General features: G+C 42.4%; 1 protein-coding gene across 1 annotated transcript in view; it reads left to right on the top strand.

Annotated features, from left to right (window-relative positions):
• Window positions 1-21,621, top strand: part of cacna1ea (calcium channel, voltage-dependent, R type, alpha 1E subunit a) — a 93,078-nt gene that overhangs the window by 56,469 nt on the left and 14,988 nt on the right. Inside the window, 23 exon segments of the mRNA XM_084548492.1 lie at window positions 2,283-2,386; window positions 2,559-2,717; window positions 4,511-4,701; window positions 6,057-6,160; window positions 7,371-7,486; window positions 7,731-7,784; window positions 8,621-8,662; window positions 9,860-9,955; window positions 10,149-10,358; window positions 10,516-10,628; window positions 10,838-10,950; window positions 11,570-11,701; window positions 12,334-12,403; window positions 12,584-12,701; window positions 13,242-13,309; window positions 13,518-13,609; window positions 16,343-17,242; window positions 17,373-17,608; window positions 18,111-18,222; window positions 19,227-19,356; window positions 19,901-19,960; window positions 20,349-20,465; window positions 20,848-20,943. Coding sequence (XP_084404618.1) covers window positions 2,283-2,386; window positions 2,559-2,717; window positions 4,511-4,701; window positions 6,057-6,160; window positions 7,371-7,486; window positions 7,731-7,784; window positions 8,621-8,662; window positions 9,860-9,955; window positions 10,149-10,358; window positions 10,516-10,628; window positions 10,838-10,950; window positions 11,570-11,701; window positions 12,334-12,403; window positions 12,584-12,701; window positions 13,242-13,309; window positions 13,518-13,609; window positions 16,343-17,242; window positions 17,373-17,608; window positions 18,111-18,222; window positions 19,227-19,356; window positions 19,901-19,960; window positions 20,349-20,465; window positions 20,848-20,943 — 3,433 coding nt within the window.

The following is a 21,621-nucleotide window of genomic DNA, read 5'->3' on the forward strand; positions in this document are numbered from 1 at the left end:
TTCTGTGGCCAACCTTCACCTTTCCTGTCTCCTTCATGTGGGGAGTGCCAATGTCCAGACGGCTGTCGTGTGCATTGTACAGTAGCTGTGACAGTAGCGACCGCACAGACTCTAACTGTAGTTTTATCTGCTATATCATGCTTTTTTTTTTTGTTTTGCACTTGAAGTAAAGGATTTTCACTTTTTGTTTATTTTTTTGATTATTGGATCAGTTTTGACATTTCTATTGTTAATGTAAAATTGTTTTTATACAGACTGTATAAAGCCTTTTACACGACAAGGTCAATAAAAATGATTTAATCAGTGCAAGGGGGAAAGCAACTCAACATTTTAAATGATTTTTGTCCGCGTGATCAAAAACAGAGTGGAGACCTTGCAGCAGGCATGAAGCCTGTTCACTTGCAAATTAATTCATCATCCTCTTCAGTTATCTCTTTGGGGTATCTAATTTTGGGAAAGTGTGCAAAGGTGTTTGCCCAACTATGTTTTCAGCAACACAATGCACCCCTGTCTCCTCTTTAATGGAGAAAAATGTTTATATTTAATCTATGTTTTATCAGTAACAGCCACTGCTCCATAATGTGGAGGTGACACAGCGTAAAATACACGCCAAAGAATCATGCACTAGAAGCCGAGCATTATCTTTTTAGCTGTAGCATCTTATCTGCAAGCAAGGCAAATACTAAATGATTTCAGACATGATTTATGTCCACACAGAGGATGTGTTTTCCTACTATGCACTTTAATACTACAGAGGAAAACGGGACCTAGGGCATCCACTGCAGAACACTGAAGGAGGAAGCCATTTTTAGACCCCTTGTCCCTTAGTCTCCATAACAACTACAGAGCAGCCAGGACTGACTGATGATCTGGAGAAAGATGGAGTGATGGAGGAAGTGGGGATGAAATGACAGAGATTCCAGGAGGAAGCAGAGGGAAGGATTGGAGTAAACGTTAAGAAGGAGAGAAGACAAAAAAGGGAGCTGGTGGTGGGAATTGGGTGAGAAGAGGAAGAGGGGGGAAATCTAAAAGGGAGTAGTTAGAGGTGTGAAAGTCATGAAGATATTTCTATATTTGCATGGGTGGTGGTGGGCTATTTTAATCTTTCTCTCGTCTCCTCTTTCTTTTTTTCCCCCCTCTCATAATTAAATGAGATGACGCTCTTTGTCTCCTAACACTACAGACAGGACTAATTCTCACCACTCTCTCACAGTCACAGGAATGTAATTGGGTCTGTGTTGCTGTGTTATAATCAAGTGTGCAATCACCGTGGGGCAAATTACCGAACGCAGAGATGCTCAACCACAACATAAATAATGTACTACTGTCTTTTGATTCACGCACCTGTCAATTATATAAAAAATCTGCCTTCACCTGCGTCTTCCATTCATGTTCGAAGTGAATTTAAAGAGTGGAATTGTTTAGCAGTCATTCAAAGTCTTGGATTGAAATGCTGCTCATTGCTCCCTTTGGCTAAAAACATATCCAACTCTCTTGGTGCTGTTTTCCTTTTGCTTTTAGTTTTGGGTAGTTCTCTACTCTAACACTCTGTTTAAAGGGGTATAAAGGCGTGTTCTGGTTAGTGTAAAATGGGAAAAACAGAGCAAAACAGAGAAAGACGTAGAGGATATAATTAGGTAGGGGGTTGGGAAACAGGAAGAGGAGCAACATATGAGGACGTAGGAAAAAGAGAAGCAGCAGGGCGGGCTAATGCAGGAGCAGAGGGCGAGTTCACAGAACACTGCTTTCCTTTTTCGTCATTGTGAGAGATGAAGGCCACGGAGCTGTCTTTAGAGAACAGGTGGAGACAAAATAAGACAAAGTGAAAATGGAACTTTTGAAGGACTGTGCTGCTGATTAAGGGTCGATGCGTTTGCCCGTGAGCTTCGTGTCTCTGCAGCGTAAGGGTATCCTGCCTTCCCTTGATGGAGCTGCTTTCTTTGTTCTCCTCCTAAATAGCAGTTGTCACTGCCTTCCTCCCACACACAGGGAAACAGCCAAAACCAGCCCAAAAAAAACACCCCTGTTGTTTTCTCTCTGTTCTCCGCCTGCTGGAGACCCTGACGTCGTCGCATTTGATATCTAAGCACTGCAGCCGTCCTCCAACACTGTGTGTGGCGGCCTTAGCGTGTCTATGTGTGTGTGTGTGAGTCTCCTTTCCGACGCAACTCCGCACAGCTTATAACGTGTGAAATTGTGGCATTCATGTAAGACAGTGACAATCCTGTTCTGTCTCTTTGTCTCCTGTTTGTGTGGGTTCACATATACTCGTACTTGTTTAGGATCCTGGCTGCAGCTGGGGCACACATGAACATCTCAGTGGACCTGAGGACTCTGAGGGCTGTGCGAGTGCTCCGACCACTCAAACTGGTCTCAGGCATCCCCAGTTAGTATTGCAAATACTACGTCATTGTAGTTTTCCCTTTCATTTACATCTTTGTACACACAGGTGATGTATTATAAAGAGGGTTAAAGCTTATGTTTATCCCAAACCACAACATTTCTGCAGTTTGAAAGTGTGTTTTCACATTAACTGAGCTTCTGTTCTCTACCGCCAGGTCTGCAGATAGTCCTGAAGTCTATAATGAAGGCCATGGTTCCTTTGCTGCAGATTGGTCTGCTGCTGTTTTTTGCCATCCTCATGTTCGCCATCATTGGCTTGGAGTTTTACAGCGGCAGACTGCACTACACCTGTAAACCGCAGCCGGGAATACTGGGTAAACTCCTCATTAATCACTACAGCACTCAAGATGCTTTCCCATTCCGAGCCTATTACATGATGATGATGATGCTTTTCACATACAGTACATATATAACTGCACGAGGAGTATATGATTTACTGTAGACATAGTGCACATACACCGATCAGCCACAACATTATGACCACTGACAGGAGAAGTAAATAACATTCATCATCTTGTGACAATTCAATGTTCTGCTGGGAAACGTTTGGACCTGGCATTCATGTGGATGTTACTAAGACATGTAGCACTCACCTAGACCAGACCAGGCACCCCCACCCCATAGCAATGACATCCCCAGCTGGGTGTATCCTGACACAGGCACACAGAAAATGGTTTAGGAACAACTAAAAAAAAACCACATGAAGAACAGCACAAGGTGTTGACCTGGGCTCCAAATTCCCTAGATCCCAATCTGATCAAGTATCTGTGGGATGATCCACAGAGGCCCCTCCCCTCAACCCATAGGAGCCAAAGGCCCCCACTAATAACATGCTGTTGCCAGACACCACAGGACACCCTCAGAAGGCCCATGTCAATTCTCTGATAAGTCACGACTGTTTTAGAGGCACAAGGGAGACCTACACAATATTAGGAAGGTGGTCATAATGTTATGTCTGATCGATGTATTTTAACATAATAACTTTGACCTCTTTGACTACAGCAGCCGATGACATCACCTTTCAGAAGCCTTTAGTATTCTGTACTACATATATGTATACACAGCATACACTCATGCACAGACACAGAGATATATATGTACATATGTACACATTGATTGAAAGTTCTGGTAGACAGCAAAGACATCTTGCCATGACTATTATTCATTTATTTTATTTTTTCTAAAGTTATTTGAATTGCCCTGCAAATAGGAAATGATTTCAACGGTCCTGTCACACTCTGATATGGTTTTGAATAATGCATTAATATGAACAGATAAAAGAATTTCTTTAGAGCTATTTGTGACAGCAAACTGTGTCAGAGAACATAATGGCACAGAGTCAGGCCTGTGCTCTTTCTGTTGCTGTTTATTGTGTTTTCTTATATATGTGTGCCTGTGTACAGTGGATGTTTACGCAGCCCTTTAGGTAGTAGCTCTATTGTCATTATCACAAATGCATGCACACACACATAGACCCACACGGCATGCACCTGGAGACTTGATCAAACCAAACCGGCTGCGTTATCCTGTGTAATTAAAACCAACAATGCGGCACACTACAATGGCTCATTGTACATTCATAGCTGTCATTAACCTCGGAGCTGCCCCCGTCACACTTTAGCTGAATGGACAGTTAGATAACACAGGCAGACTGAAGCAAGTATTTTCTGTCACAGGACGATCACATTATTCTTCAGACGATGGACATAATAGCTCACAGGATACAGAGATTTAAACTCCACTCACCGGCCACTTCATTAGGTTTAGTCCTGGCCTAAATCTGAGCTTCATGAACGTTAAGGTATTCGACACAATCACCAGGGCTTCTGCACAGTCACTACAAAATACATCCTCCAAAATGTTCATACAGTTGAATTACGTTTCTGATGCTGTTTCAACATAACTGAACATTATAACAGTTATGAAGCAGGACTTAGTGCAGGACTGCTCTATTTGAATACATTGGTTTTCACTAGTGTACCTAATAAAGAGGCCAGTGAGTGTATACATGGTGTAGATCAGAAGACATGAAAACAAAACTTAATTGTTATCTTCTGTGTCTTTTCTTGGGGACTTCATCTCTGTGTTTCTGCACCCCGTCGTCCAGTAAACGAGACGGTGGACTCCTCTGAGTCTGAGTTTCCGTGCGGCGTTCGTCAGTGTCCAACCAAATACACCTGCAACGATACCTGGATCGGCCCCAACGACGGCATCACCCAGTTTGACAACATCCTGTTCGCTGTCCTCACTGTCTTCCAGTGCATCACCATGGAGGGGTGGACCACTGTTCTCTACAACGTGAGACGCCTCGTACATACGCGTGTCGCCCGTAACAGTTTTTTGCTGCAAATTATTGAGGCGTAGCAGTGTTCTGTTACAATCTAGACTCCATTAACCCTAATAAACAGCAGCTTTGGCTCCAGAACGTTAATGGTTGCTGAGGGGGAGTCTGCAACCCCCTGCATCCCCGTCTCTCTCAGGCAGTGTGCCTGTGGACGGGCGATGTGGGGAGGGATGGTTTTGAGAGCAACATATTAACACAATACGGCAACAACCTCAGTATCTTTCAGACACCGAATCTAGAATCATGATCATAATCATGATCAGTGATTATAAATTTTTGGACACTTTGAAAGGACATGTTTTAGAAATCCCCCAAAGTGATACAGAAGAGCACTTGATATCAAGTTACATCTCACAGATATGGGTTCAATAATGTCCTTTTCTGCTGTAGAGTAACAGGCAGGAATGAGATGTCGCACTGTCATGAGCATCTGTGTCAGAGTGAAACAAGGCAGACAGTGTGTGGGCAGAAAGTCAGGCAGTGGCACCATTTGCTAATTTGATTTACTACTTCCTTAAAAGCAAAAAATAATGCAAGATTTACTCTGTTAACAACCCTACACCCTACAGAGTAAAGAGTTGTATCACTGGAGCCAGTTTTAATCTGAAGAAAAAAAAAGATTATTACGATATGCTTATAGGTCATAATTGTACATTTATCTCTCTGAGCTGTTTGTATCTTTTACCCCGGATATCTCGGTTAAGCCACTCTCACACAAACAAAAGGCTGTGCCGGTGTGTAATTTACGGTCAGATGCCCGCTTAGGTCTTTGTTGATACGGATGAAGGCAGATGATTTGCCAGAGTGATTGTATTATGTTGTAAAGTGACGCTGAATGAGCTTCACTGAAGAGCGTGGAGGGACCAAGGAAAGGAAAGGATGACAGGGCTGCTACTGTGCTACTGAAAATGATGTCCTCACCATATATTAATAATCTTAAGTATAGTCTGTTTGAACAGTAGTACACATCTTCAACGTATACACAAACTCAAAAGCTGCACAGAAGTAAATGAGGATGTACGTATATTAACACTCATTGTTTGACTCAGGTCCTGATGCTATAAACTTATTTAGTTCCTCTTTCCTCCACACTCTCTCTGCGAGCACCGATCAATACTCTAGACAACATGTTGGTGTTCTTCTCCCTGCCTGCACTCAGACTTGAACCTTCATCAGCCGCCTAAAACACCTACACCTGTGTCTTTCTGACTCTTATCCCGGTGGCAGCATGAGTCAAATGCGCTCCAGCCTGTCTTAAATTCACACTTAAACTTTCTTTTTTTTTAAAAAAAAATTCTGGACATTTCAGACCGATGATGCCTTGGGCCCCAGCTGGAACTGGCTCTACTTCATCCCCCTAATCATCATCGGCTCCTTTTTTGTCTTGAACCTGGTGCTGGGTGTCCTCTCTGGGTAGGTCCAAGTTCATTTAAAACGTATCACGATTCCATCTTTTTGTAATAGATCATCAAAACTTTAGTGTTTTATATTTGTGTGTTGACACCATTGTCCTCAATCAGCCATTTATGATATACTACAAACTTCAGAGGGTGTTTACCTGTTTAGATATCTACATTTCAAAACCAGGCACACCATAATCAATCAGTACTGCCCGTCACACATTTTAAAGGCTCTTCCAAATGAATGTGAAAAGTAGTCTTGTCTTATTCTAATTCTGGCTGCATGATTTAATTTTATCTTTACTCAAACTTGTTCAGAAAAACAAAAGATGTATGCTTGAAGACATTATGAAGCAGTCATCAGTTACTGTTTAAAGCACAGTTTGATATAAATAAATGACTCAAGGATGGAACTAATTGAACCCAGGCTAAACTTTTCTGTTTATATTCATAGTTTATCATTCCACAGGGCACTACAGATCAGTTTGAGTTTCGTGTGGCTCAAATTAGCATCTCACTTTATGTGAGTTTTGTCCTATCTTTCTTTAAGTGAGCGTATCTTGATTGCTAAGTTGTTCATCAAATTGCAGATACCAAGAGGAGAGCAAAAAAGACTGTGTACTGTTTATGTATTTTGTTTAGTTTTTAATGATCTTCCTTAAGATTTTCATCCCACAATATGTATTTCTTTGTGTCTTATTGTGTGAGTTACATCAACAGCACGTTCAAAAATCAACACATTTACTGCCTGGTTTAGTTCATTTAGCTGTTTACGTTAAAACAAACTTTAAACTCAAAACCTTGTTGGAATTACTGTGTGGTGCAAGTTCAGGTCTCTAGTCTTCAGGTTTTCAAGGAACTCCAACTTCATGGGCCACATCCTTCTCTGATCACAATAAGTTTAACTAAGTTGCTAGCAAACAAATTTCTGTCTCATCAGACGTTGCAGTTTTACTACACGATGTCTACACAGGTTAATTAGTTTTGCAGAAAGGTCAGTGGGGAATCCGTTGTCATCATCTCTACAATAAGAGAGGAATTCCTTGACTTGTCTCTCTCCTTTTCTCTGGCAGTTGAATGAGAAATAAGAGACGCTTAGCTCAAGACAACAATAGCTTTTTCTCCAGTGATTATCTCAGAGAGGAATGTCCTCCCAGTGACTATAAATCCCTGTTCCCTCGAAGAGTAAATAAACTATTCTGCGGTTTGGTTCGTCCCTGCAGGGAATTCGCCAAAGAGAGAGAGCGAGTGGAAAACCGCAGGGCCTTCATGAAGCTGAGACGCCAGCAGCAGATTGAAAGAGAGCTCAATGGCTATCGGGCCTGGATCGACAGAGCAGGTGGCTTTGGCTCCGGTCACAGATCAGCTTTTTCTCAATGGGAAAAGAAAAAAAAACGCTATTTCACTTTACCCTTTATGGCTGTTCCTGTCAATTATGGAACGAGGGATTAACTGATGTAATCTATCAGCTGTTTGTTTTGTGACAACTAAGCAATGAATATATTCACAGAAGATGCCAGCATATCTCTATATCACCATCTAAGCTGTTGTCTGTTGCTCAGTTGTGACTCTTTTCTCTACAGAAGAGGTGATGCTTGCAGAGGAGAATAAGAATCCAGGACCGTCTGCCCTTGATGGTAAGTCAGCAGAGAGCTTTTTTTTTTTCTTGGTTTCACTGTACACATTTTGTCTATGCTGTCCCATGTATACTGTGTACTCTGTGATATATTTTAAGATACATATAGATATAGGAATTAAACCTTGGGATGGCAATGTCAGTCATGCAGATGGACAGCCTTTAAACTTTATGCTTTCATCCTGACACTCCTTAAGTTTAACTGTGAGGTTGGCATGTGTCCTTATGAGTAGACTACTGAATGAATTACTATGAAATTGTGTACAAGCATTCATCCCTCAGGTCAGAAATGTAACTTTTCCAGTACTTCAGTTTATTAATGACATTCCCATCCCAAGCGTCAGTGTGCTGAGTTATCATTTTGTCTCAAAGACATTCTCATTAGCAGCTAAACTCAAGCTGTTTAAGGTCACCATGACGATATCTGTACATTAAGAGTTGAAAGGTGGCCACTTGTTTTCATGTCAAAGCCCAGTACCAATATTAAATCATGTTGTCATGTATCATTGGGCCCTGCAGTGGTTGTCAGGCTGTGTCCTTAAAAAGTTGCTCTACTATTGTGATTGTGAGCATGTTATCAGACTGATTTCAGCATAAAGCTCGATGCCTCATAAAAGCCGCCAGCATGGCTGCAGACGCTTAGCTGTGCTGTGGTGCACCTGCACAGATCACTCACGTCATAACGTACGTCTCAACAGTTCTCAGTGCCACGTAAAGAGCAACGCTGAATAGTGCCCAACAGATAGCTAAGTGCCGCTGTGACCCTCTCAGCTCTACTGTGACCTTTCCTCCTCGCTGAACCAGCAGGGCTTTTATTAAATGTTGATTGATTGGCAGCTCTCAGAAGGCTCCCAGAGTGGAGTACAGGTGGTGCCTATGGTGAGAACCGTCCTCTCTTCTGCACTTTGCCTCACCAACTTCACAACCCATTTTGCACACACACACACACACACACACACACTGCCACTAATAAGCACACAAACGAACATTTTAACTTAGACAAAGGAAAGCAAATCCTTGCACGAGCGTGTTACTTAAACAAATACACCATTGTAAAAATTAGATTGTGTGACTGAAATCTGTAGAAGAAGCACAGCGGCTCCAGCTATTGTGATGGAAATAAATGCAGGAGCCCTGATAGCTTTGATTAAAAAGAAAGGTGGCGCACTGCAGTTGCCTTAGCAACCACTGGTCTGAAAAGGCTCCAGTAAGGATCTGCATGAGTGTGTGTATCTGTTGACAGGACTCAGTCTTCCTGCCTTTAGCAAACACTGCGGTGTGAGAGATAGCGGCAATATTTTTGTGTACGTGTGTGTGTTTGATCAGTGGCTTATTAAAAAGTCCCCGAGCAAATATTGACCGCAAGTAGATTCAGAAATCGCAAGGTAACAGGAAGGTTTGAGTGGGGGGGGGGCGGGGGGATAGGACAGGATGAAGGGTAATCATAAACACATCGGTCAGTGAAAAGGTCAGTGCATGCTCATCAGGCTCACTTTGGCATGTAAGCACTGCACAGTATGTCCCTATATTGTCTGGCAGCACTTGAACACGGCACAAATAAGAGAAATGCATGGACTGTCAAGTCGCCTTGGAGCCCGGAGCATGGTTTGTCATGACGGAGATCAGAAAATAGCATCGGAAGGTTTGCACTGGATGTTTTTGGATCATTACACTAACATTAAATGATCATTTTTGTCTCATTTAGCTGCAGCTTAGCTTTCCCTTTCAGCTAAAACTTCACAGACATTAGCTTGTCGTCATTTGCTTCATCATTCTTTCGCTGCATTATCAGATTCCACACTTGCATATAGCCTTGGTCTAACTGTCGATGTGCGTAAAATGTGAGGGTGGATAGGTACAAGGCTGTTGACAACCAACAAGAAATTAAAAAATAGAATTTATCCTAATCCTTGTAAACTATTAGCAGTGTTTTTGGTCACCTTTCCCCTTAGTCAGCCTTGTGCCCCTACCCTCATATTTTCTTCCTACTAATTTCACAGAGCGTAGTGGTTAAACAGGTTGAACAGAGTCTTTCTGGGTCTTTTTTTTTTTTTGTTAAACCTGCTCTCTCTGCAGTGTTAAAGCGAGCCACCACCATTAAGAGGAGAGGCATGGATGCGGTGCATCAAGGGCAACCAGGGGAGGAACAATATGGTGACATCTCCTCCGTGGGTGAGTGGGAGTCTGGACAGAAATACATGTGAGGCATACAGCAGCAGGGCACGCTGAGCTCTGCTGCAGTTTTGGAAATGCACATTTGTTACTGTTGAAAACATCATACTGTGAGCACAGTTCAAGATTCTGAGTCTGAACATGCTGCTGCACAAGTACCCAATTTCTCCCTGCTGCTCCCTTTACCCTCAAGGCATCCCCATGGCCAGAGCAAGCATCAGGAGCGCTAAGCGAGGTCCAGCAGCATATTTTCGCCGCAAGGAGCGTCTCCTACGCATCTCCATACGCCGTGTGGTGAAGACACACACTTTCTATTGGACAGTGCTCGGCCTCGTGGCTCTGAACACCCTGTGTGTAGCCATTGTTCACCACAACCAGCCCCTCTGGCTGTCCAACTTCCTCTGTGAGTCTCACCTCATTTCAGCAGCCGCTTGAAATATGATACGAGCTCAGGAGGTTTCTAGACCTTTATCACCGCTGCAATTACTTGTTAATTTCTTCAAAGGACGTTTTCTCGTTACAGTGTCATGGTCCATGTACGTTTTAAAACTGTGTTCCAGACTATGCAGAGTTTCTGTTCCTCGCTCTGTTCCTGACTGAGATGTTCCTGAAGATGTACAGCTTGGGGCCGCGCCTCTACTTCCACTCCTCATTCAACTGCTTTGATTTCAGCGTTAGTACTCCCTCTCTTCTCGTTAGTTTTTTCCCAAAATTCAGACAGCTGTGCTTTTAAATGTTGTTTCATCATTCCTTCTCTTTTATGTCTGGCTCTGCATCTTCTTTCTCCAGTGTCCGTCACTGTCACAGATGTTTTTATTGATTTATTTATCCATGTGTGATTTTAATGAAGACGCTATCCGTGCACGCTGTACGTATCCCTAGGTTATCGTTGGCAGCATCTTTGAAGTGCTGTGGGGTTTCTTCAGGCCTGGGACTTCCTTTGGCATCAGTGTTCTGCGTGCGCTGCGTCTGCTGAGGATCTTCAAGATCACAAAGTTAGTGCCGCAGCCTTCTGTTGAGATATCATATTATTTACGATGCATATTTTACTATTAGGCTAGCGGTAGTATCAGTAAACATTTTGGTGCATTATACAGTTTATTTTTGACTAAGCACGCAACCTAAATGGCAAAAGGAACATATGTATGACCGCGCCATGCTTATTACTCCTACTGATTTGGAATTGCATTCCTATGAAGCTGTTCATGATATTATTATCCGAATAATTGCAGTAGAAATATATGGTATTTCCAGATGTTTATCTTTTGTCTGCATTCTCCAATCCAATACTACAGTCACTACATTGTATACGCAATACACGGTCCCTCTTTGTGTTTCCTTATTTTTAGTTCCCAGATTTTTGATTTTCATACTTGCACTCCTCAAACTAAACTAAATCCAGCTCAAGTGACATCACACCTGGTAATTCATTAGATTTTACAAAACTCCCTGTGAAGCTACTAAAGGCTTTATACTCCTTTTTTAGCCACATATTCAGTCATACATACTGAAACAGGCACACTTTAATGTGTAAAATCACTCCCTTAACTCTTTGCTCAGGTGATTTTTTTTTAAATCCTCTGTTGACTAATGTGGTATTTGGTCACCGTCAAGGTACTGGGCGTCTCTGAGGAACCTGGTCGTCTCTCTGATGAACTCCATGAAGTCCATCATCTCCCTGATCTTCCTTCTCTTCCTCTTCATTGTTGTTTTCGCTCTCCTTGGCATGCAGCTCTTTGGTGGCAGGTAACATGCAGTCCCTAATGCTTGTAGTTATGTGCATCATACCTTATGAGGCAATAAAACATCGAATAACTAGCCAGGCAGACCAGAGAGAGAGAGAGAAATCTAATAGAAAATGTGCTGTAGAGAGTTTTCCTCTCCCAGTTGATTACGGTGGCAGTAAATACACGTTCACAAACATTAAAACAAGCCTGAAATAGATGCCGTAGTTCAGTAGATTACTCTTTGAAATAACATAGTTACTCTTTGAATACGCACAGTTCAGAAGAGAATAAATGGCCATGTGGCCCAGTTGTTTTTTAGTATTACTAAGATACTGTGTGAGCTTGGAGGAGATTTAAGACTCTGCCTTTGTCACACACACAGCTGCTGTTGCTTGGTTTCCCTCTGAGTCGAAGGCTGTTTCTCGCAAGCTGTCGCTTCAGTAAAAGCTGGCAGAGCTAGACAAGCATGGCCTTGCAATGAACTGGTCACTAGAATACAACACACACAGGACACACAGAAAGACAGAAAAGCTCCAGGTACATCTGGACAGCCGTAGGCAGACAAGTTTTGCTCTGCGTGAAATAATAAAAATAAATTAGACTCCTGTCTACCATGTGTGTTACATCTTTTTATTTTTTATTTTTTCACAGGTTCATCTTTGAAGACTACACCCCAACAAACTTTGACACCTTTCCGGCGGCTATCATGACTGTTTTTCAGGTCTGGAAATAAACCCGACTTTAAATACCTGTCACAAACCTGATATTATATGCAGGAAAAAAAGGTTTTCATATCACTGCATTTTGGAAAATGTTAAATGTATAGCAAAGTTCATCCATGATGATCTGGATAGTTGTGTAGATGATATTCTGTGTGAGCGCTGTAGACATGTTTTCACAGATCCTGACTGGAGAAGACTGGAACGAGGTGATGTACAACGGTATACGCTCTCAAGGAGGAGTGAAGTCTGGCATGTGGTCCTCTATCTACTTTATAGTTCTCACTCTGTTCGGAAACTGTATCCTTCATTACGATGTAAATTACATTAACTATAATGACCTTAATATCTACATTTGCAGTCATCTTGTACCACATCATCAGCCACCACTACCACCTTGCAATTTTCCCTCAACAGTTACTGTCTCTTTGATTTATAAAACTTTACTGGATATCAAACAGTAAAATAGGTATAGTGTAGTGACAGAGTAAAATTCTTAAGACTGAAATATTGTTTTTGTGAGAAAATGGAAGAAATACTTCGCACATAATATAACCTTGATTTGATTTGAACAACAAGTGCTTACGGCTAAAAAGTGGCACTGCAAGAAACTGCCTGTTACACATAGCGATATGTGCATCGCATTGCACTTGCATCGTTGGACACCTGCTCAATGTGTTCTCAGTATTTGCTCTTTATCTTTTAAACCACCTCCTGAGAAAATATCTGCATGTCTTTGCTTGCTAAACGTCTTTTAAACCAATGTTTCCTGCTGACTTGTTGATTCTCAGTGGTATCTGCAGTACTAGTTATGTGCATCCTTAACATGCATGTGACCAGACACTCTGCTGAATGTCTTCTTGGCTATTGCCGTGGATAATCTTGCCAACGCACAGGAGCTTACCAAGGTAATAAAACGTGGAAAACTGGAAATGATAATGATGATTAAAGGAATAAGCTTACTGCTGTAAGCGTCTGTTACTCAATGCTGAATATGTTTAATAATCTTTTCCCGCTTTCATGTTACGTTCTACTTTTTCGTCCTTTGATTCTGTTCAATTATTTAAATTTGCAGATGTAATAATTTTTTCTGCCGCCTTTTGCTCTTTTGATCAGGATGAAGAGGAAGCAGAGGCTGCGTTCAACCAGAAGCACGCTCTCCAGAAAGCGAAGGAGGTCGGACCATTGTCTTCCTTCATGTCTTCAGAGTAAGTGCGATAGCAAAGACACGCTGCCTGGCCTCCTCCTCCTCTTCCTCTTCTCCCTCTGTCTCTCTTTTCCTCTTCCTCTCTCCTTCCTTCCACCAAGGAGTGTATACATAGGACCGAGTCACAGCATAGGACTTATCATGTAGCTTCCAGCAACCAGTTTATCATTAGGTGCTAGATTAGTAGATTCGGACTACTAATGAAATGCAGAGCAGTTATAAATTGAGGCTGAAGGTCATCAATACAGAGTTTCAGGTTGTGTTGTTGTGTAAGTGCTGGTTTGTAGTAATTAAATGTCAAGTAGAAGCTGTTGAAAGAACCAGTATTTGCTGCTGTCCCACTACAAACTCACTGCTACGTCTTTACTGAAAGCCCTGCTATCTAACCTCCGCTTGCTCCCACTGTAATTTGCTCGACATTGAAGCCATGTCTCCATGGTTACCGGTTCCACTCCGGGATGGGAGGTGCTTACATTGTTGTCATGGAGACAGGTTTACTTAGTGTCCAAATTAAGATGTTCATTACGGTAATGTGCCTCCGTAGTCAGGAAAGCGGATGTCGTTGCTAGGAGAGTCAGAGGAAGTAAAGTGTTCTCACTTGTGAAAAATATGATTCTTAAAGTAACGTGACTTTGCTTTCTCAATGCCCAGGTTTCCAGCTTTCAGAATAGATGTGTGTGTTTTTTCCCCTCAGGAACTGATTGCACATTGTCATAGGTGGTGCATGCGCATGAACAGGAGTGGGAACCTCTTGCTCTGCACGATGTGTACTGAGACACAAACAGTTTGTTGCATGGGCATGTAGAAGAAAACACAGGAGCTATTAACATAGGGTTATGTACTTTCTGTTTTCTTTCTTTCTGTCCTTCTTTCTCGAGGCTATGCCCTTTCTGTGAAACTTACTCAGTGGAATAAATTAGAAAGAAAGTGAGAGAAAACTAGAGACGCACATTAGTTGTAGTCGAGGGTCAGGCTCTTGTCAGAGAATATAGAGAAGACTGGAATACCATGGGGTCACCTCGACCGGCATGTACATTTGGAGAGGACACTCTGAACTTTAAGGGTTACCTGTTGTTCTCTCTGATGTCATCTATGAAACCCCCGTCAGTACCTGCTCGCGCTGACCTTGAAGAAACTTGCATGACAGCGTTTGCTAAATGGCAAAAAAGAAAGATGCCGCATGCCGGAGTCTGATTCTGATTTCACCTTGGGGAAGCATGCGTCCTGTCAGCATGATGAAAGGAAGAAAAACTAATTATACACACACACTCACTGAGAATGCTATTCACATAATGTAATAGTTGCCGGGACTGGAATATTTGGACAGTGTTTTCAGTGTGTGTGCAGTTTTTCTTTCCCTGTGAAGTCTTTTTATCCCTCTCCTAAATGCTGTTTAGCATTCTGAGTATCTTCGACTAATATTTTGAAGCTTGAGCTCTACTAGCATGTCCTGAAAGAATGCAAATATGTGAGTGCTCCGAGGTGGCAGTGGTGTTCAGAGCTGCATCCCAATGTGGTGGTTTTGTTCCGAGGGTTTTCTGAATATGCACTCTTTACCTGTGTTTTGCTGATGGAGCCCATCTCTGTGTTTTCTACCTGTACCCCATACCGTAGCTCAGACTGTCTGACATCTCGGTCTACTTAAGGGGTCTCCTTATCAATGTTGCGCTTATTGTTAATGTTTATGAATGTTGTTTAACTGTTTCAAATACTGCTACCATCTTGTTTGTCACTGTGCCGCTTGGCTCCAACAGAGACACACAGCAAACCGTTAAGAGTCCACTTGTTAACATCCAAATTTATCTTTTATTCATTTCAAACATAAAAATGAAAGACGTGCACGGAGGAATTGATGCACAATGTAGCTAAAATATACAATTAATATTTTATTTATATTTGTAGTTACCCGCAAAGGCAGGTTTACCCTTAAGCAATGAATTACTAATTCACAACAGCTGTTAAACAGCATTAATATGGCTGGTCTTTGTGTTTAAAGGCTGTTTTGCTGTGTGTCTCCTGGCCTGTTTTGTCTCTGCTCACAAAAGCACTAATGTCTTGTTTTCAACCAATCGCTCATTGATAACACGGACCACACAAGAGTCCACGCTCCAGTAAGTAACACTGTCTGTTCAGCTCTCTGACTCTCTCACTCACAACCGCTTGATTTTTCTTAACTGGGTAAATGTCTCAGATTCATCCCGTTTAGTATTCTCTCCATGCTCTGTCCTGTACCTTCCCAACTCTCCAATATCATTTGAATCTATGTTTTTTTTTTAGATTTATTCCACTGATTTCACTCTGCATCTTACTCTTTTTGTTACTGAAGTCACACAACAATTCCTGGCTTGGTTCATTTTGATCATTGATCCAGTAAATTGCTTCATGTTGAAACGAAATTGCTCTTTGTTTGTCTGAACATCAAACCAAAGCACCTGCTATGTACCTGCTATATCCATTTTTGGTGCACATGTTTTGATTGCCAATGTACATTTCATAAAGCAAATAAGGAACCTAGTGTTTTAGGTCCATCAAAATTCATTTTTGAAACTAGTATGAATGAGATCATATTTTTGGTGAACACGCAGCATGCAAGCATAAGTATATCAGACCTGGATCAATAAGTAAATCCTGCTAAATTAAAAATGCTGACATTAACCTAACTTTAAACCAGCAGAATATTGAGTGTGGCACTAGATATACATGCTGACGTTTTGTCTTTTCCTGCTCTTCCCAGGGGAAGCCGGAGGAGGCGGCCCTACCTGTACAGAAAAAGAGCCATTCACCGCAGTCGGCCTACCTACTCCTGCTCCCTGGAGGAGGCCCAGGGGAGCATGAGGGAGGGCCGCCCACCGCCGCCACTCAACCCATCTAACTCTTTCATGTCCAGGAGAGAGAGGAGAAAGAGGATGACCATGTCAGTTTGGGAGCAGAGGACCAGTCAGCTGCGGAGACACCGCCAGATGTCCAGCCGAGAGATCCTGTACACCAACACCAGTGAGGAGAAAGATGGCCCTCCTGTTTCGGGCCAAGCCCAGCACGGGCTCCCACTGTCGCTCCACCGCCAGGCCATGCAGAACACACCGTCAGGGAGTCTGAAGCACCTGACAGACCCTCTGGCCTCTCCAGCTAAGAACCAGGCATCAGGGTCCTCCATGTCTGTGGATGTTCCCCTTGCACCATCTCTCTCTGGTGACATACCTGAACCCCCCCTGTCAGTGCTGGTGCCAGAGTCGCTGGATCCTGCAAATGATTCTGTGTCAATGACCATACCGGAGCCTCCTGAATCAGAGCCCATCCCTGAGAGTGGAAAGCTGGCCATTAATCAGAGCCACAAACATGTCAGCGAGCGTCGAAGCCCCAGACTGAATGGCGAGCGACAGCACAGGGCGGTGAAGAAGTTCAGACCTCCAGATAGTGTTGACTCACTGACCCCTGGAGTTGGAGGTCACAGTGGGATCAGGGGCCGGAGGGCGATGCACCACTGTGATCATCAGACTGGGACCAGAAGTCAGGGGTCTTCTCCTGGGAACGGTACCCACATGGTGGAGAAGAACAGAAACCATGGGAAAACAGAGGAGAACGCAACAGAACCTGAAAACAACGAGGGAGAGGCGTCCAAGCACGAGGAGAGCAGGTGAGACAGATCAAGAAACATAGTTTTAGAAAGTTTAGAAAAGTCAGACGGGAAAAAGACAGGAAACACTCAAGCTGTGTATCACTCTCCTCATATCCGTCCAGTAATGTGCATCTCTTTTCATCAACAGACAAGGTGATCAGAGCGAAGGAGGGGACAGTAACCCGACAGACAACCAGAGCCACCCTAGTGACCAGTGTCCTCAGAAGCAGGAAGAGACGCCAGAACCGCCTGCGCCTACTCTTCCAGAGGACGACAAAGAAGAGAAGGAGACGGAGCAGGACCTGGATAAAGCTCAGCTCAGCTCCAGTGTGATCATTGAAGTTCCCAACGTGCAGCCATCGCTCGAGCTTTCCACAATCACAGGTAATGGTGCAATGATTAATGATTTTCATATGTTAATAATGGGGACATCTTTATCCCTTGGTGCTTCGTTAAACTGTTTTATGATGACTTGTGACAGGGCCACATGTGGCTCCACATACTGTGCTCTGAAATTAGTGGACAGTTTCAGTACACGGGTTTTAATTAAAATCTGTGGATGATATGTTAAGTGAGTGTTAACGGTAGTAATGGCTAGATGAGAGTGGTTTTTATGTTTTTAAACTAGAAAAGTTATGACCAAGGCTCAGGATATTACTCCCAGACTTTTGAGCATATATTTTTTTCATATCTGTTGCACATACTGAGCTGAGGCTTTCTGAGAAGCAGTGACTCACATCATCATCTAAGCCAGTCTCCACTGACTCAGCTTACCTCCGTTAGACACCATCAGTTCTTACAAAATGTTCCTGATCAATCTGAGTGTACAAGTTCTGCGTAGAGGGGGCATTATTTGACCCCACCTTCTTCTCCTCATCTTTTGTAGTCAACAATAAGGACCCCGAAAGCTGTAAGTTAGAGAAGGAGGAGGCAGAGGAGACAAAGCCTGTCAACACCGTGACCCCAGACAGTATGTTCATCTTCAAACCTGACAACCCGTAAGTTGCTCTCGATCAAGTTTCTCAGTGTTAGCTTTTCTTTTTTTTTGCCACTTTTCCTACCTTGTAGAGGTGTGGAGTATTTTATAATGGTGGTACGATGAGGGAATAATTGATACTTACATCTGACCTAAGCGTATATGTAGAATCTGATGATGATACAAATAAACATACAGCTGATGATGTTGCATGACAGTTTGAGAATATAAGAGGAATAATAGGCATGTTGGAGAATTGTTCATTCAGGTAGGAGTGGATCACGGGTCATGAAGACTGGGTAGGTTGATGAGACCACGACAACAGATGTTGTATGGAGCTCCACAGGAAACTCCCTAATTATAAGCTTGATCTTAAAAGTAGAGAGGGTGTCTGCCTCCCGAACCCAAACTGGGAGCTGGTTTCACAGGAGAGAAGCCTGATAGCTGAAGGATCTACCCCCCATTCTACTTTTTGAAATTCTAGGAACCACAAGTAGGCCCTGCACTTTGAGATCGGAGTGATCTGCTGGGATGATATGGTACAATGAGGTCTTTCAGATAGAATGGAGCTAGGCCTTTAAGGGGCCTTGTATGTAAGGAGGAGGACTTTAAATTGTGGCACTGGCACCAGTAATTTTTCACTGAAAATGCGTGGAACAAGTTCTGTGTTGGGCACCATCACTGCATTGGAAAAGGACCATTAAGAGTCGCCAAACTCTCAATGACAACAAGACTTCAGAAAGTCACCTATAGCCAACCAAGAGATATAACTGTGTAACATTATCAAGCTGGCTGTTTCCACTTTTTATACAAAACTAGTTGGCATCTGGCTCCAGCTTCTCATTTACGTAATAAATATGAGAGTGGTATTGATCTTTTCATCTAACTTTATTACTCTTTGCAAGAAAGTGCATGAGCCCATTTTCCTAAATGTCAAACTGTTTCTCTTTAGCTCTGACGCGTTTCGTAACCTCTGTATTGGTCATGTAGTCTCAGTCACATGGTCTGCGCTCTGCTCTTCCTCAGGGTGCGTCGAGCGTGCCACTACGTGGTGAACCTCAGGTACTTTGAAATGTCCATCCTGCTGGTCATAGTTGCTAGTAGTATAGCACTGGCTGCTGAGGACCCTGTAGCCACCTCCTCTGATTGGAATAAGGTTTGTGTTCACGCTGATGTCATCTTTCTGAGACAAGGAAACAGCTGTAACATTAATGACATAATAAAAGACAGAATATTTCTGCTGTTTCAATCACTCTGCCATCCTGAGAGATGGCTTCAGTCACTCTTTATCTGTGCCTTGGGCCTCTTAGCTCCCTTCATCTACAATAAAGAGCTGGAGCATCATTAAGAAAAAAAGAAAAAAAACATTTCTAAAATTGTTTTGCAGAAGACTGCAAATGTTACTTGATGGGGCAATTAAATCTCAGATTACTGTGGCGAATGAAGTCGCAGAAGTCTGGATGTTTATGGGAGAATTGAGGCTAATATCTTGAGTTGTATTGCTATCATTTGAGGGGGCTGTTTCATAAACGTCAGGCTGAGAGACTGTCAAGTAATACCTGTCATGAAATCAATGCAACAAGTAAAAGGACTTTGATGTTTGAATGAATGCATTTATGTTTATTTGGTTTTGAGTCTGATGTTCTTGTCTTCTTTTGACTGGTCTTTTCTGCTTCTCATCTGTGTGACTTACTTTGCAGGTTTTGCGCTATTTTGATTATGTGTTCACTGGAGTCTTCACTTTTGAAATGATCATAAAGGTGAGTTACTGTGTAAAAAAGGCACAATCATTTCATCTAGAAAGGAAATGGGGCTAAAACTTCACGGGGTTCATGGAAATACGAGTGTTTCAGACACACTTTGTGCACAACAACAATTTCTCATTTTCTTTGAATAGTTAACTGAGTTCCACAGGGAAAAAAAAAAAGCTTTACAAGAAAGAAGACGAGAAGAATTTCTTAAAAGCAAAATTGAAATATGATCTATTTTTATGATATGTCTGGAAACAGAAACTGTAGATGTGAAGTAGCTTTGTCAGAGCTATTATTCATTCAGTGCAGCAAGTTGAGCCGCATCTTCTTCATAATTCACACACTGAGACTGAAATATCCCAGATTTATTCACGGCACGGCACTCTGTTGTCTTCAGATGATTGACCAGGGTCTGATCCTCCATGATGGCTCCTACTTCAGGGACCTGTGGAACATCCTCGACTTCATTGTCGTGGTGGGAGCACTGGTGGCCTTCGCCCTCACGTCAGTGGCATGATTTATTTCTATTACTCATATGAGTTAACTGTTGGTCTGAACAGTAAATTGTCTTTGAATCAGCCACAAGTCTTCTTTTTGCATCACAACGCGTTCATCTCTTCTGTTTTATTCGTGGCTTTATGACTGCTGATGTAAATCTCTGTCACTCTCCTGCTTTTGCCTGCCTGCGGATGATGCCTGTGCGGGACTGACTAGCAGCAATGTGATGGGGTAAAAGATGCAAGAAAAATGTTAATGTAAAAATTTCAAACGTCTTAGAAAGTGACATAAGTAGAATATGACAATAGATGCAAGGTTTGGAAACAGTTGTATACAAGAAGAGAAATTTATTGTGCTGCTTTGATATGATGCTGACAGTGACTGTGTTTCTTCACAGAAACAACAAAGGACGGGACATTAAGACCATCAAATCTCTGAGGGTGTTGCGTGTCCTAAGACCACTTAAGACCATTAAAAGGCTTCCTAAACTCAAGGTGTGCAGATACACTCTGCCTTTTATACTGTGGCTGTGTTTTCATAACTGTCTGTCAGTGTCTGGTGTTAGTGCGCAATGTCATTATGAGATAACTCATAAAAAAATATTCAAACACGAACCAAGATATCAAGGGGAGTTAAAATGAGAGTATGCTAATGGTCAAATAAGAAATCGGGTATGATTTTGTAGCGGAGAGGAGAAGTGAAACACTAGATACTAAATCATAAACAACATTCCCACTTGAAAATATTTGCGGCCCTCAGACTTTTCTACATTTCTGCATAAAAATGATTCAAAACATCAGTGGATTTTCACACAAGTCCTGAAAGTAGACAATTTGTTTATTCGGGAAAATGAGCCAAAATTGAGTCTAAAATCCCTCCTGCTGTAGACGGCTGATCAGCAGTTACTGGAAACGTTTAGTGGCAGTTATTGCTGCACAGGGGGTTCACACCAGACGCCGAAAACTAGGCTTCACTTACTTTTGTATTTCACAGATATGTAATATTGGCTCTTTTTGCTGAATAAACAGCGGCACGTGTGTGATATTTCTATTTGACTTGTGTGAAAACCCACTGATGTTTTTTTGCCTGAAAATACTGAAGAATTCAATCCGCTGTGAATAACAAAAAAATACTAACTGGAAACTGTGGCGGAAAGAAAGAGAGGCAGGTGT

This window comes from Chelon labrosus, assembly GCF_963514085.1.
Source record: "Chelon labrosus genome assembly, chromosome: 7".
In the NCBI taxonomy this organism is placed as follows: domain Eukaryota; kingdom Metazoa; phylum Chordata; class Actinopteri; order Mugiliformes; family Mugilidae; genus Chelon; species Chelon labrosus.